Source organism: Pleurodeles waltl, chromosome 11 (genome assembly GCF_031143425.1).
Source record: "Pleurodeles waltl isolate 20211129_DDA chromosome 11, aPleWal1.hap1.20221129, whole genome shotgun sequence".
Lineage (NCBI taxonomy): Eukaryota > Metazoa > Chordata > Amphibia > Caudata > Salamandridae > Pleurodeles > Pleurodeles waltl.
The window spans coordinates 99070755-99088122 of NC_090450.1; the positions used below are offsets into that span (position 1 = coordinate 99070755).

Below are 17368 nucleotides of genomic sequence, written 5' to 3' on the forward strand. Positions count from 1 at the left end.
GTCTTATACCTTGCCTCAGTATGGTTCAGGAAGCTGTGACAAGTCTTCGTCAACTGGACATCTGTTTGGTCAGCAAGGCATCAGGATTCAGCATTAAGGTTCAGGAAAGCAAAGTCTATTCTTGCAGTTCAGAAAGAATAATATATAAACACTCAAGAAGAATGGGGAGAATGACATCTCTCCTCTCTGTGCAGTCTAGCTACGTTAGATTCCCTAAAACTACTTCCCACGTTGCTATTGGTCAAAGAATTGTACGTTTATGTTTAGTCCAATGAAAGTAGAACCCCAAATCTAAGAATTTACTAGACCACTGTTCACATGTCAATGATTAGCTCCTGTCCTCCTGTTCCCGTTGTTGGCTTGTCAGGTAATGAATTAGTAACAGTTTATACTCCAGTCAGTGCATCCATTGTCTCCTCCTTTACACACACTAAATTATACCAAGTATCCTTAGCTAGTACAACATGTTCTAGCAAGCAGTTATCATGGGAAAGGACTCTAGTTACTAACATTCAGTCCATGCAATGAATAATCACACTTTAATTCTCTTAAGCAGCCATTTTATAATTTGCCTAACCAATGCAGCTTGACATGAGGCCGGGCAACCAGGCCCAAGACCTTGCTAAATTAAGGCCTATGATTAATATGGCAAGTACATAATACATGAACATTAATATAACATACTACTACAATAATCCAAACATAGTTTCGACATTCATAATATAATTAAAGTCATAATTAATGACCTGAGCTTACATTAATGAGCTGTTAATAAGTACACTTCATGATTATTGGTGGTCACTGAAGTAGGTACATTTTCAAATGTGTGTATTATTTTTCTATTTTAACTCATTTGCTATGCAGATTCAACACTCAGGATACATGAATATTCATTAGTAAAACTTCAGCGTTAACACTGTCTGGGATCCAGCATTGGTTTCACACCCATTTCTGTCACTAACTGGAACGTGGCTAAAAGCACAAAAAATTGTAAAAATGGCACATGTCCCAGTAAATTGCCAAAATTGTGTTGAAAATGTGTTTTTCTGATTCAAGTCTGCCTGTTCCTGGAAGCTGGGAAGATGGTGATTTTAGCACCATAAACCTTTCGTTGATGCCATTTTCATGGAAAAAGTACGTGTTTTTTTCTGCAGCCCTTTTTTCCTATTTGTTGTTTAAAAAAACGAAATTATAGCTGTATTTTGGCTAATTTATTGGTTTCTTCCAGGGGGACCCGGAAACTGTGGGTACCTTTATAATCCCTCGAATGTTGGGGAAAAAAAGGACACAAATTTGGCATGAGTAGCTTATGTGGCCAAAAGGTTATGAGGGCCTAAGCCGAACTGCCCCGAATAGCCAGAAAAGGCTCGGCACCTGGGGGGAAAAGGCCTGACAGCGAAATGGTTAATGTTGCTGGTGCAATAATTTTAAGTAATAACGCAATAAACATATCTGTCATAGAAAAAAAATTCTAAAATTCTAAAATATTCTTTAAAGGAAGAAGGCAAACCACTGTTCCGTCCACCTGCAGTTGCATGTATTGGAATGTCTGACGTGAATGGACGGGAGGGGGGAGTGTGGGCGGAAACTCGGAAAGCTTTGTGTCGGTTGCCAGGAGACGTTCACAGGCAGTAAGAAGCAGAAGCAGAAAGCAGGCACCTCTCACCAGAGCGGTGTATGACAACCCTTAAGTAAACTCCGCTCTTGTCGAATGCGTTGCAAACTCCATACACTGTTGACGTGTCCTGCGAAAACCCGACTCCCCTCCCAGAATATATATAAGTTATGAAAGTGAGCCGCAGTGGGTCTGAAGAGAAGCTCCGCCTGCTTTCCCATCACAAGCTTGACAGTGTTTGCTTTCTGTTACCATCCGAGCAAGAAGTTATTGGGAGCGGCGTCAAATGGTGCGTAGTTATCAATGGTCCAGCAGGTTGAGTAGCGCCGGGGCCCAGAGACCCCAAAGGCCTACTGAGCCCTAGTTATTGCTGTGTTTTTCTAACCTACTAACAGTTGGGGCAGGAGGGCACTTCCTTTCTTGCACTCTGGCCGGTGCACACCTCCGACTCCACGCCTTCGTGCAAAATGTACTTGAATTTCAGCATTTCTCATACCACGTGTTTCACTTCCCCTGCAGTGCTGGAAGCTTGCCATCTTTAGAGCTTAAATAAAGAAAATGCTGTTGCGGAGGTGAAACCACACTCGCTGATGATAAGAGAAGGCGACCGACAAGTGCTCCAAAAGAGCGCACGGACTCTTGGGAAAGTGAAACAGCATGAGCACCCAACACCTTTCCCTTCAGTCCGAAAGTAGAGCCAGTCTAAAAAATAACCCGCCCAGAGCAGAAAGCGACAAAGAACCACAACATGCAACAGAACACATCGAAAACAGACTAGGCATTGAGGAGTTTGTGAAACTTCAGATGCTTTTTATGGTAAGTGGGAAACAATGGAATGCCAATGTTTATCATTCACATGCTCCGTTGACAAGGAATCACAGTACAGTGCTATGTTGTTCGCTTTTTTTATAGCGCTACCGGCCGTTGACATGGCATCGAAGCGCATTGTCCAGCTCCGGGCCCGTTCCTGCGGATTTCGGAAGGCCGCCAATTGATCTATTAGATATTGTGAAGCTAAAAGGGTTGTCATTTATCTGTAACGCTGACAATACGCTGTGAGTTCTATTAGGGTTTTTGTGCAGTCCAAAATACCCGGGGAGGAGAAAACGCAAAGAAAACTGATTTAGAAAATGCAAAACTCCGTTCACTGCCAATAACAATTTAAACACAACTCAGATCTTGAATGTACACCTGAGAGCCAACCCACAGTTGAGTGTTTAGTTCTCACTATCAATACCGCCTGACGAATTCTTGTTTTTTTTACATTCCTTTCTGATTATGGATTTACAAATAACGATTTCCTAGCTCAGTTTAGCCTTCACACAAACCCTCTGATCTTCGTGATGTATTCAAGCTTTAGGATTTGATGTTATTCTGAAGGCACTGTCTCCAGAGGAAAACGTCTCCCACCACCATATTGTAGGAATGTCACCAGTAGTGAGTGAGAAAGCAAAACTGGAGTACAAAACTTTTGTACAAAAAAAATAATACCAAAAATGCTAACCACGCAACAAAACAAGGTGCACAATATAGTGATCTTCCCTCCAGTTTCGAGGGATGCTCTTCCCACAGCACTCACATAGAAAATGTGCTGCCATGCCTCAACAATGGAAGTCGGCGCTAGAAAAATGGAAAATGACAACATTGTAAAAGGTTCAGATTCCACATATAGGAGCGCACATATTATACATATAAATTCGTGTGTGACCATCCATCATCTGTTCACCCATCTTTTTGGCAGTGTGCCCCGGCTCTGTCCATTCCTGTGTCATCGAATGTGTCGTGATAGCTCCTTAAAGTAGATACTCCTGACTCATGATGCACATTGACTCTTCATGGTCATAGTCATGTATAGCCTCGCTGAATTAAGACTCAAGACAAAGATTTATTGTCTTTTAAAATGGTCTTGGAAAAATAAAACTATGCCATCAACATCCCTTCACGTCTAAATGTGAAACGTTTTCCTGCAGGATGTCTTAGGCTTCTTCAGATCTCCATTATTGTGTAACATTTTTCTCATCCAACTAATATAACTGGCTCCACACTACGGGTTCTCCTTTTTAGGTCTAGGTTGACAGTGCAGCTGTCTGCAAACCTTTTGTTAACAATCCTTTAGATCATTGGGCTTTGGCTCCTCCAACTCATGCAATTGGGTGTTTGGTGTAGCATTCAACCGCCTATTGAATGCTTGCATTCTAATGCACGAGGGACTATTTTACATCTCAGAAGTACACTGAATTGTCACACATTACATTCTTTATCTCAGATAAGGCATCAGCCCTATATGTAGAAAGCAAACTATTTTCTCTTGTTTTCTTTTGCCGCAGTCACAATAAAAATGCAAACCAGGCCTATCAGCTTTGTCAGTCCTTGCTCTCTTATGCCGAGGATACCCAGTAAGTGGTCTCCCTCACACTGTCACCCAGGAATGCCATAAAATGTGGTTCATTTCTATAGCCTATAAGCATGGAGACAGATACTTGTCTTTTCACCTCACCTGCAGGGATCACATCTACCTGGCACTCTATGAATTGCACTGGCCGCCAGTGCCATAAATAATTGAGTTTAAGGCTGCAAAAGAAGCCTTCTTCAATCACAGCATTCACTTTCTTTATCAGAAAGTGCCTCAAATATAGTAAAAATGTGGTTGTAAGTTGTGGGTTGTAGCTGAAAGAATCAGTGACACCTTAAGATATTCTACTTTAGAGAGTAGTAATATGATCCTATTCTGCAAGCATCCAAAAACTTTGCTGTTTCCCAGTGTAACCTTCTGTTTTGGGGGAAACTGTCTCAACCCGTTTTTCGCTTTGTAGCAGCAGAAAGTTGTGCTCTAGATTCAGTATGCTCTATACACCTAGTATGACTAGGCCCACTGGAATTATGCGGCAGAGGATGACCAAATTATGCATTAGCGGTGCTTAATTTGGGCTTGTTGTTTCCGGTGCTGAGCACCGGCACTTATTTTTAAGGGCCGGCGCTTAGTTTTCTGCCTCAAGCATTTGCTGCGAGCAAAAGACACATTTGGGAAAGACGGAGGAAGAGAAAAACGAAAAAGCGTCACAGTGATAGAAAGTAGAAAGCTGCAGGGGTGAGCTGAAGGGGCAGGGAGTGGCTTTAAATGGATTGATGGGGCCCGAGATGGCTTCAGCATTACACTGACTCAATATTCCGTGTTCGCACAGTCAATTGCAGCAGCCGCATGTTTAAGATAAGGACCTTGGGCACCGGCACCTTTGAATTTACAAATTAAACACTGTGCATCAGGTATGACTAAATTACGCCGCAAGAAGAGGCAAATTATCAGGTGTAATGAGCCACATTTTATGGTAGTATTATTACCTTATGTTGTCGTTTTTGTACACATTAACACTGTCTGGGCAAAGGAATGTAAAAAAGTTTCTTCAACTTATCTTCGTGTTCAAGCATAGGGACGTATGATGAAGACCAGTCAAAGCAATAAAAAAATCTAATATTGGTCAGAAAGAACATATGTTCTTCTCGCTGGTTTACTTGCAGCCATGACTACTAAAAGTCAAATATATTGCCCTGATTCCTACATCTTAGTATTGAGAGTAGCCCGTTTCTTCATTTTAGTGTGGTCCAAGACATTGTCTTGGTCATTTGGACTGAAGTGTTACATTTCAGATCTTTCTCCATTTTAGTGTGGTCCAGCATCCTCCAATACAAGTGCCCTTCAATCTGACAGGTGTGTGCTGTTGCCTTGCTCGATCCATTTGTCACTAAATCGGATGTGAGTGGTCTCTTTCTGAACTTGAGATGATTTTGTGAGATTTTACACTAATTGAAGATGCCTACCACTTGTTCATTAGCTATATCCTGACCACGTGTTTTATTTCTGATTCCTTGGGGAGAGGTAGGCAGAGGGCAGAATCTACATCGTACACAATGTAAACGTGTTCTCCTGTGCACAAGAGTTTTCTACTACGTCATCTACTGCGGCCATGCCAGACAGTACTTAGTAAATAACCAGGTGGCTTTTAATTATACCACACACCAAGCCACTACTGAGGTGACGATGTTCTGGCCGGAGTAGCTCCTTGATGGACACCCAAATTGTTTTGTTAAATACTTTTGTGTTTTATTTTGTGATCTCATCAGTATGAAAAGATGTCTGGTAAGGTTTGGGGACAGGTGTGCTCAAGATTGTGCTCCATTTATACTATCTTTGTTATGTCCTACAAGTATTTTATTTGTATTTTTATTTCAATTACAGGTATATATCACTTCTCCGCCCGGAGGAGGCGCTGAAACGCTTTGTGAACAAGTAGCATGCTACTCCTTGCCAGTGCCATGGGTGGAGGAGTGTGGCTGTCATGTGGGCTTTTAGGGTTTTGCCGTACAAGAGGATAAGAACCTTGCCAATATCATGTTTTATTCTGGCTGACCATTGCATGAAATTAAAATTGAAAGAAGGGAGTGGGAGGATGCTTGGGGACAGGAGATGTGGTCATGTAAGCAGCCATGCAGGTGGTCATACAGGCAGTCATGGAAGTGGTCATGCAAGTAAAGCACTGCTATCTTATCATTTAATATTTGAATCTAGAAATAGTGATCCGGCACTAATAAGCACAGAACTTGAGGGATTCATAGTAGACATGAGTAGTTTAATTACATTTCATGTGTAGTGGACGTAATAGATTAAAACTAATAATAGTAGTACAGTATATCCAAATTTCAAGTGGTCCCCATTGTAGTGTGTCTCAGATCAATTAGTCATGGAACCTTAGATCCTATCTTTATAAGTCTGACAACACATGGCCGTGATCATTTACTCTTGTAAATGTTGGTGAAACAATTGTAACCTTGGTGGTGTCTCACTGAATATTTGCCTTTTTCCAAGTCTTCCAAGTTGAGCACGCCGGCATGCATGAACAGAGAAGAATTTGTGAAGCTGACCCACACGTTCATTGGCCAAGGCAAGAAACAAGAGTACGGTGAGCTATTTGATAAAATAGACGTGACGCGAGATGGATTCATTAATTGGGACAAATTGAGCTCTTACATGCTTCTCGAACTATATGAGAAAGACGAGCGTACCAAATCCTTAGCTGTTCCCCAGTGGAAGGATATCCGGCTCCTGATGCCAGTCCACAAAGACATTGTTCAGAAAATTGTTTTCTTGAAAGGTTCTGGCCGCTATCTGACTCTGAGCAAAGATGGCGTACTTGGAGTCTGGGGAGAGAATTTAAAGCTGCAAAGAACTCTACGCATTGCAACAGACAGTGTCAAACCCAAAGACCTCTGGGTAATCAGTTTGGTGTTCTTGGCCAATGTGAACAAGGTACACATTTTTTAATTGCTACTTGATTTTTGGATTTGCATGTACATACTGAATCGCGATTCGGGTGTGTGTGTTTAGTGTGTCCCTTTCAAATAGTGATTCTCAATGGCATGTATAAATGTTTTGCAATTGAAATCTGGTGATTACCAGAATAACGACCACGAAATGTAGATAAGTAAAGTTTTATTGTATATCGATAAGAGCCACCCATCTCCCAACTGCCTCTCCAGAGTGCCGGCACAGGCTTCACGCCTAAATTCTTCACCCGCATTCTAAACAGTAATATTTTACTGACTACATAAAGGTAGTGGTAACCCTTTCACAAATTTAAGATTTTATAACCTTTTTTAAGACTAGGCAGTGTTCCTTTGGACCACTGCCTACACCTAAAAATGTTTTTTGTCAACATTCACAAAGGAGACGAGGTCCCTTCAGTGCAGGAAAGTTGTCCAGCGAAATTCCTTCAGACACCCAGAGACTGATCCGATAAAACTGAATACATCAAGCATCTTTGCGCTAACATGCGCACAACCATGCAAACAAGTGGCAGAAGAAAATAGGTTAAGGGTAGTGATTCCCTAGGATCAGCATACAGACAGGCTGCTGAGACATGGGTGCAAAGCTGATGAGTGAGGGAGATGGAAACCTTGATGCGATGATTCAAACATAATAGTTAAAGAGATCTGTCCATGAGGGTAGCAGAGACCCTACTTTTTTCAAACATTACTTTCTGAGCACTAAAGAAAGATGAAAATAAATACACTCATTGCAGTGTGATGTATTTTCTTCATTTTTAGCATCACTCTTTTTCTGCAGATTTTACCTCCTTTTCACAGTTGTGAATATTTTCAAATATTTTGGTTTTTATTTGGTCTAGCTCCAGAAATGACAAATTGTGTATCTAAGATTCACTTTTTGAGCCAAAGATACAGGATATTAAGAACTATGGCCCAATGTACGGAGGGAGTTTGTTATCACAAAATTGTCAAAATCGCAGCCTTTGTGATTGCAAAATGACATTATGAGATATAATCAATTCAAATTGCTTTTTCGTAACATGTTACCGAATCGCAATTTGGGTTTGCAGTTACACACCAAATCGCTATTAGGAAGTGGTGTGTTTCGGGTGACCTTTTGCCTTCAAAATAACGATTTGCAATGAGATGTAATAATGTTTTGTGAGAAATCCAGTTCCAAAACATTAATATTTTAGAAACTAAGTAAAGGTAGGTCCCAAATGGGAACAGGGTCCCTATGGGACCGGTTCCCCATTGTTAATGTTGACAAAAATATTTTTTAGGAGTAGTATGAAAAGAAAATTATGATCTAATTTTTGGTCTGAGCCATTTTCTTCGCCTTAAGCAACAGGAGTGGGTTTGTAGGCTGAGTGCACATACTAATGGACTAAATGACGATGTTTTATGAGTGTTATCACGACATAGCTGGGCTCTCCTTTAGTATGTGTCCTTTGCCCTGACTCGTATAAAGCCCACCTTTGGGTACATAGTTATGGTCCTTCATCAACATCACGCATTGACGCATTCCAACTTACCGTGCCTGGGCCATTTGTTGTTTCCCACATGCACTTGATCTTTAATTTATTTTTTCAATATAAGTAAAAATGCTTTAATGTGACTGGATTCTTCCACTATAGGTTCTCAGTGCTGGTATCCTTTGGCAAGAAGTATCTCTGCATTTATCATGTCTATAAGTACACATTAATGATCAAATTGCACTTTCTCTTTCATTCGTCCTTTTTTTAAAGAGGGAGCATGCTCATTAGCTCGATTACAACAAACTAACTTCCCTAATAGTCATTTAATTCTCCCTGTTTTTCCCATTCACAAGCCACTTGGGCGCTTAGAACATGCCTTGTAATGGAGAGAGCTGTATATGTATTTCCAATGGAGCACATTTAATGCTCGCAATATTGAACTTCATTTCTTAAATACATCTTGGGTCTCCTGGACCCACTGTGACTTCATGCAAACCGCAATCCTGTATTTTAAAAGTCTAAGTTGAGGAACCTATTAATTTCCTCATCCTACCATGGCGCTTGTGGTAAAATCTAGCAAAAGAGGTAAGCCCCATACCGTCCTACACTTGGAGTGCCTTCTACAAACAGTACCGGCTCCTTTTGCGTCTTGACTGGAGATGCCAGTCCCCATTCTTATCTCTTGTCGTAGAACGATTACCTACCCCCAGACCCTAAACTGAGAAGTTAAGCCTAGCTTTTTATTTTTACATTTTTGCCAAGTTTCTTCATGTCTGCTCTAGTACATACTGTGTTTACCACTACACCTCCCCAGAGTGCCACAACGCCTCAGTGGCTGCCAATCCCAGTGAGTCAACACTTTAGGTGTGCCATACCATAAAGGGGTGCTAATCATCTTTATTTTTATTGCTATGTCTTTACAGTACCTGAGCTTTTTTTATTTTTATTTTAAAAAATGGCAGTTCCAGCCACCAGTAGATGATCATCATTTAAATCACCCCCGATACTTCTGTGTTTATGCCTATTTTATTAGTTGTGACACCTTTCTGGGACTTTTCTTGCTTGTTCACGTGTAATGGGGAATACATGTTGCACACAGTCTCCCTTCTTTCTATAAAAGCCCAAACCCCATCTGAGCCATCTATCCTACTTTGCCTTGTAGTTAAAGTCCACATAAAGTTAAACCCTATGTAATTTAAGAGATTCCAGTTGCAAAATGATTATACCCAAGGTCATAAACGAATGAATGAATTATATTTGCAAATCGACGAGTGGTACCAAACGGAGAGGAATGGAGTGCTACAATAAAAACGGGGCCATTTGGTGCTAAAGGATACGTAACTGGTGACTATGGGGTGGTGGGATGAGGGGGGGGGGCAGAGGCTTTGAGCATCACTAGAAAACAACCATGTTTTGAGAGATTTGTGGAAATAGTGGTTAGAGATTAAATGTAATTTTTATGGCAAGAACATTCCACGGTTTAGCGCCGAAGTAGGCGAAAGTTAGGCCACCAGCTCAAGGTGTCCTAATCCTCGTGTGATCTCACGTCAGAATAGTGACAGAAAAGATGCTGAAGGTGAACAGGACCTTGTCCAAAGAAGGTTCAATGGCAAAGCCAAAGATATATGGTTTTGTCTCTGTGAGCCAGTGCAGGGACTTGAGAGAGTGAGAAATGGAAGCAGAGCAGAAAGGCCAAGAATGGAGTAAGCAGTTGCGATTTGGACCATTTTAAGTAAATAAACAAGATATGTCACAAGGAGAAGATAGATTACATGCCCATAGTTTAATTGGGACAGGATAGTACATTGCACAATAGGTTTTGACAGTCAGCTGTAATATAGGGGACCATTTTTCAAAGAACCCTTAGGTAGGAAAAACAGGAGAATGCAGCTTTGTTAATTTGCTGAAATAAATCAGGGAGACATCAAAAGTGACACCAAAGTTATGTGCTGTAGAAACAGATGAGGCCAAGGGACCCTGCACCTTTGGCCACCAAAAATATGGCCTCAGAATGTGAGTTCCCGCAAGAATATGGTATTCTGTTTTGTCACTGTTAAGTTTGAGTGAGTTGAGTTGCATCAGTTTAGCAATTGCAGACATACAGAGTTTGAAGTTGAGCTGGGAGCTGCTGAAATTGTTTAGACCTCTACAACAATCCCAGTGTTGTCTCCATAAGAGACAAGAGTTGGGTCAGATGACTTAATAAATGTTGCTGTATAGGAAATATGCACATTAAAAGGAGTGGGGCTTTGTGCTGAGTCCAGAAGAACACCACAGAAAAGGGGCTTGAAAAAAGTTCAGAAGGGGGTAAGTCGAAAAGCTTGATGACTATCTGACAGAAACAAGTGGAACAAGTCAAGAGCTGTCCCACAAAACCCAATATGAGTAAGTCAATCAAGTCATGTTAGATTAGGTACAGCATCAAATGCTGTACTGAGATCTAAAGGGATAAGGCGGGTCTTGGTCTCCTCGCTATGGCACGAAGGTTCTCAATGAGTGCCAGTACTGCAGTTTCCATTCTATGCAGGGAGTAGAACCTGGATTGTGTGGAGTCCAAAAGTTGGTAATTATCAATCTAGAGCGTCCTTCTCATTGTTCCATTGCCTGCACGTTCTTTCTAGTGATGTACAGTGCTGCTTGAATGTGGCCAAAGACGCAAGACAAATGATCACAGAGTTTCCTCTGTGGTACTTTAAAGTTTTCAGATGTACTGCTTCATTAAGAGCCGTTTCAAACGAGTTGTAAAACAGTGACGTGATGGCAAAGAGATCAAATCGCTGTTTTCGTATGCATGCTTGGAGTGTGCGGTAGAAAAGGAAGGAAAATGTCCCCTGCTCTACAGTCTTCAAAGAATGGATGCAAAGTTTGAAATATCAGAATTTGAAAGTGGCGTCCAGATAAAGGAAAATGGAATTCCTAAGTGGTCAGACCAGATCAGAGGTGATATGTGTACTACACTTACCCAAAGGGTCTTCCAGTCTACACATGGTCTAATCATTTCAATGAACCCTAATTGAAGTGCAGTGAGAAAATGAGCACTTTTGTTGAATTCTGACATTCGTCCTTCTTTTGCAGATTGCTGTTGCGTTTACAAGTAAAGAAATTTGTTTCTATGACTTGAATTCCAAGCAAGAATTTGGCTGTGTCTGTGTGTACAAAGTACAGGGTTTAGAAGGAACCCCTGTCTGTCTGGACTATTGGAACAACCCTGACGATGGCAATGAAGCTGTTCTTACGTTTGGGGATGTCTTAGGACAGGTACGTATAAGAAAATACTCAATGTTTGTCGTTTTTGTTCATTATCAGTTTAATATGGTTTCAACCGAAATTCGAGTGGGCGGGAATGATGACTGACTTTCTACCCCTCACAGTAAATACAGGCACCGTGGAGTGAGGTATTTACTAGGTGCGTTTGTTGCATCCTTTTCAGAGTTTCCACTTGGAAAATGGGACATAGCATACTCATTTTGATGCATGTCGCAAAGAATTCCACGTGTAATCTTATTTCGTCGGTATTTTCCCACAGTAAATTTCACCAGGTTTGAACTGCGAAATTTACCTGGGAAAATTGCAGGTCCTGCTTTAACGACTGAAATCTGATATATGCTGTAATAGGAGCTACAGCACAGACTGGAATGTATTCATGCACAGGGCCCTTGTGTTGTGCTCTACGGATGGACAATTAAAATACTTTTAAGAAGGACAAAATGTATTTGTCATTAACTAGCACAGTAGGTTAAACGATTTACTATACAGTATATATATATCCTGCAATTATTTGTACCTTTTGCTTGGAATCCCTAAAGCAAAAATATTACATTTTCTTAGTGCAAATGTGGTCACTGATCTCTTTTGTATCGCGTTGATTATGGGGTGTTTTGAGTTGGGTGGAGATTACAGGGTGAAGTATACTGGCTTTATGTTTCCCATATTTTTGTTCATCATAACGTTAAGCTTTTCCTCTTGCTGCCTCCATTTTAAAGTGTGTCACCTAATCATATTAAGAATGAGACTGGAAAAGGGCAAAATGCATCTGTGTTTGTTGCACTGTTTGGGACACATGTCTGTAGCTGACGGAGCAATGTTTAATGTGACACTGTTCGTTGTGCTGAGACTGGACAAACAGGTGGGGCCACTCCCCTTCTCGCTGTCATGCCGACGGTCCAGGTGCCTAAACTCATGCAATCTTGTTTACTGCTGACTCCACCCACAAATACTGCAGTCATGAAACAGTTTAAACTGGCCACAACCAAACATACTTTCCTCCCTACAATAAATAGAAGAGAGTCTAAGGACCTGGTTATGAATTCACTGGCAATGGATTCTCGCTTATCTTATCCGATAAATAGCAGTTCCCTGAACATTTATTGGATGAGCTAAATTACTCCAAATAATAGGCATATCATGTGGATTTCGTTTACCACACTTAAATCTGCAAATCCAGTATTTTCTCCGCGTTTGTTCTCGTTAAACTGTCGATATTTACCTTGGGATATTGAGGGATGGTGGGGTTTACTGCCAAGTTCCTAATTCACACTCTTCCGGCATTCATTAGTTCTTGGAGCACTTTCTGTAATAACCCTAGAGACATTACTGCAATGAAAACCATCTTTTATCTAGATCCACACACACAGTCATCAGTCCTTCCCTTCAACCTTTCGAAACACACTTTCTTTCCAACACAAATACTCAAGTAAGTTGAGAAACTGCTTGAAACCCAACATGAAACAGCAGACCCTTAGGAAAACTCCTGCTATTATAGTGGAGTCCCTCACTGGTAAACCTGGAGAGGTGATAGTTGTCTGTGTAAAAACGCAACAAGGAAAGCAGTCTTTATTTCCGCTGTGACCAAATTAGATTTCTTTCCCTGGAAGATTTCATTGGAATGGAAACGTTCTGAATTATCCATAATTCCCCCAATCTATCTCGGATAATAAACAAAGGCTTAAACTATCTATAATCCATTTATTTCAGCCCATGTTCTGAGACGATAAACAAAGCTTATATTACACCATTAGCAAATAAGCCTTACGTGTATATTCTGTTAAAAAGTAGTGAACCTCCAATGTAGACGATTTTCATGTATACCTTAGCTACTATTCAGTCTCAGTCAGACCTGGAGTCTAAATTAATCATTGATGATCATCTGTCAGGTTTTCAATCCCAGAGAAGAAATGAGACAGCCTTGATAGATGTTCAAAGCAGCGTGTTGAACATATTGAATAGGGACCAGTGATGCTGATTTTGCTCTATTTCATGTTCAGCAGCCTTCACCATGGGTTGTTGGTGGACCATCTCCGCAATGTGGTGAGGAGGTTGAACATGATGCTGATTTGCATCTTTTTTTGACTGGTTGCTTAATTTATGTGGACTGTGATTGCTTTTCCTCTGTCTGGGCTTCAGTAACCTCTGGAGCCCCCAAGAGGTCATAGCTCTTTGCCTTTGCTTTTAAAGGTGTATGTGCAAGCCCTAAGTGAGCTAATTTGATCCCTCAACTTCGATTTTCATTTCAAGACTATGCTGATATTTTTTTGCAATTTACTTTAAACTGATACTGGTCACCTTTAATTCATTTAGAAGGAAATTCAGAGGGGATCAACTGGCTTTGTCTTCATTTCCACTGGAGCATAGGTATTTCACGAACTTTGACCACCATTACTGTGCAATTACCATCTTCACTCTGCTCTACAAATACAGTTCTTTGGAGGTGGCCATGCATACAGGTTTCTGGTAGTGTGTAACAGCTCAGCAGCACTCGGTTGCCATTGTCCTGCAGCCGGTAAAGGAACAACGTAATATGGAAGAAAATAAACACTAAAGAGCAAGGTTAGTGTGCAAGGGCATGTGGTTGAGATCATAACTCAGAAAGCAGCACACAAAAATTGACCTTTTCACGAACCTCAACTGAAATTCACCACATTACCAGTGCAGTGACAATAATTCACTCACAATCTGTCAGAGACGTAATACTTCATGAGAATGTATAAAAGTACATAAAAGACTTGATAATCGCAGAGTAGTAGCAATTTAAGGTTCAGATATGCTCACCATTAGCATATCAGAAAAAAGAGAAACATATTTATATACATTTTCGCAGTTCAACTCGAAGGCCTGGGTTTGGACACTCACTGTGATGCTGAGATACATCAAGCAAAGGCACCAATAATCAAGGTCGTTGCAAGACCCCTGCTCAGACACCACCTACATGTAACACAGCTGGGATTTGTCACTGCTTAGTAAGATAGGAAGGCCAATGAAGGTTGGAGAGAAACTCCGATACTGGAACACGATCTTCACATTGAACCATTCCACCAGATTTTCCTTGACAATAAAGTTATTCAGAGTATCACTTCCCCTTCCCCTGGCAATCTTGCCTTGATAGCAAGGCTCTGAGAGCTTGGGTAAAATTAGCATTAACTGCTGTTGATGCTGTGCAACATGAACTAGAATGGGTGTGACACTTACCTTCCATGCTAGCTCTTATTGCTACTGTAATCGTAATCTTGCACTCTTTAAATTTCACAACCAACATTATTCCATCATATGCTGCTTTTCCACTTTTCTTATCCTGCTTTCCTTTTGTCCCAGAGATGGCTATACTGTAGGATCCCATATTGGCCAATATGCCATTTCACTATCCAACTCCTATGAGCCATCCTCTATTGCTATGTTTAATGCTTACACCTCTGATGTCCTATCCACTACTCCTGCTCTCCCATCCTTTCTGTATTTATATATCCAGTTGTACTGTTGCAAGATTCCGGATAACCATATTCCTTGCATCTACCATTGACTCTAAAATGGTTCACTCCCACTATGGAGTTGCAACCTCCCTGTGGTTGATAGCCTCATACAACTTAAGGCTTCCACTCCACAGGCCCACTTCAGTCTCTATCATGCATGTTCATGGCAACCTCATATTAGTGTTTCACTAATACCTTCCTTCTCTTGCATAGAAGAGGTGCAATACATATCAAGCCCTTTGTAAATCATTGATGCCCTTGTGATCCAAACCCACTGACCCACTGTTTCCAACCCATAAAAGACCAAGAAGCCTCCCAGGATAGCATGGTGTCCAGATGATCTATCCTAGAACCATTGGGTGTGCCAATTTATTTGGCCCTGTTGGACAGGACCTAAAAGATAGTGGTAAGCTACTTCCTTTTTTAACAAACTTAAGGCTTTATTATGAGTCTGGCGGTCAATAGACCGTCAGACTCACAGTGGCACTCAGACAGGCGCGGTTGTGGCGGTCCGACCGCCACATTACGAGGTTGGCGGGCAGACCCGCCAACCTACTGCCATACCCGCCAGGATCTCCGATTCCAATGTGATGACGGCTGTGCAGGTTGTAATCACCCAGGGTGGCGCTGAAGTCAGCGCCGCCCTGTTGATTACAACTTTGTTCTCCGCCAGCCTTTTCATGGCGGCTCAACTGCCATGAAAAGGCTGGCGGAGAACAAGTGCAGGGGGCCACAGTGGGCCCCTGCACTACGCATGGCAGTGCAGGGTCCCCCCTGGCCAGCATCCTTGAAATGCACACTGACTGCACAGAGCTGGTGCGCTCTGTGTGCGGCAGCGTTGCCGCCGGCTCTAATATGAGTTGGTGGCAATGCTGTTGCACCTTTCCCACTGGGCTGACGGGCAGGAACCTTGGCTCCCACCTGTCAGCCCAGTGGGAAAGTTGTAATAGGGCCAGTGTGGAGCCCGCCACCTCGACGGCGGTCTCCTCACCACTGGTCTTGCTGACTGCCAAACTCGTAATCAGCCCCGGTGTCTGGTTGTGTCGACCACTGGCCCCTTAAGGTTGGGAGACTCTGGTTTGTCTGGTGCTATATTGGTGCTACTTAGTTTTTTATTCTGTTTCTCTGGCACTAGCTTCAATAGGATCATACCCACTAGGTACCCTAGTGGTCTTGTGATTTCTGAAAATGCTTGTCTCACGCCCATCCCATTCTGGATCCTAACCACACACAATTTTTTGTTGATTGTTGTAGGGATCTCTGGGGTGATCTCGGGTAAAAGACAGCTTAAATCGACACCCTATTTAGTACGTTCTCTGCTTGTAGCCACCGCTTGTATCTTCTGTACGAGGTCCTCATCTATTCTTCTTCAAGTCTTCTTTATCAGAAAAAGCACAATGATAAAAAATAAAAAAAAATCCTAGGTCGCTGAGGACCTTAGGTACCAAAGATCACAACGCTGCTGAGAAAGAATGCAATATGATTTACTGCCTTCCAGTCCACTCTACAAAAATCTCCACTAAAATTCTCTCCTTTTTTTTGCACTTCCAGGCTATATCCTTTTGCTTGGGTCAGCCCCAGAATGCCGCACTCTTCCACTGTCTCTTTTCTTCTTTCTTGAATGCAGGTGTCTTCAGGCCTTCTTGCTTTCAGATCATGTTCAACTGTGCGATGTGATGGCACAGTATCACATCACACAGATGATGCACCCATGTGTCAGCATGGTGGCAGAGTTGATGGTCTCTTAAACTCACCTTTCCCCCACCCTACACAATGACCATTCCAGGATACTGTTCTACCCGGTGGTGAGCTCAGGATCATGCCTGGGTGACATTTATATTATGCTGGTGGAAATTTGCAAAATTCCTGATGTTCGCATTATATGAAATTCGCTAAATAATTAAAAATTGAATCTAAGACAACTGCATGTAATTTCCTCCCATGGAAGACTGATTCAAGCAGAAAATGTGATGTTCTGCTCAAAACAGTATCCTGCCTGCAGCTTGTGTGAATTTTTAAGCAAGGTATGCCCTCGAGTAAAAAAAAAGTCATGCAAAGTTCTCACAAAAATTGAAATTTAGCTTAATTTTCATGAAATCATATAAAAGAAATAGAAGATTTTGCAAACATCTTCTGTAACCATGTGACTAGTTTAATCATAGAATAATAAGAATGATAATAATGATGATGATAACAATAATAATAATAGCAAC

The 17368-nt window shown here is 41.6% G+C and overlaps 1 protein-coding gene across 4 annotated transcripts in view; it reads left to right on the forward strand.

The window, feature by feature from the left end:
- The first annotated feature begins 1624 nt into the window (after positions 1 to 1624).
- Positions 1625 to 17368, forward strand: part of WDR49 (WD repeat domain 49) — a 436680-nt gene continuing 420936 nt past the window's right edge. For 3 of the 4 annotated variants that reach the window (XM_069213221.1, XM_069213219.1, XM_069213222.1), the window contains exons 1-3: positions 1626 to 2431; positions 6477 to 6917; positions 11488 to 11670. In XM_069213221.1, coding sequence (XP_069069322.1) covers positions 2273 to 2431; positions 6477 to 6917; positions 11488 to 11670 — 783 coding nt within the window. In that variant the 5' untranslated portion in view covers positions 1626 to 2272. Of the gene's footprint in view, positions 2432 to 6476; positions 6918 to 11487; positions 11671 to 17368 lie in introns of all 4 variants that reach the window. The other variant, XM_069213220.1, reaches the window with a different exon arrangement.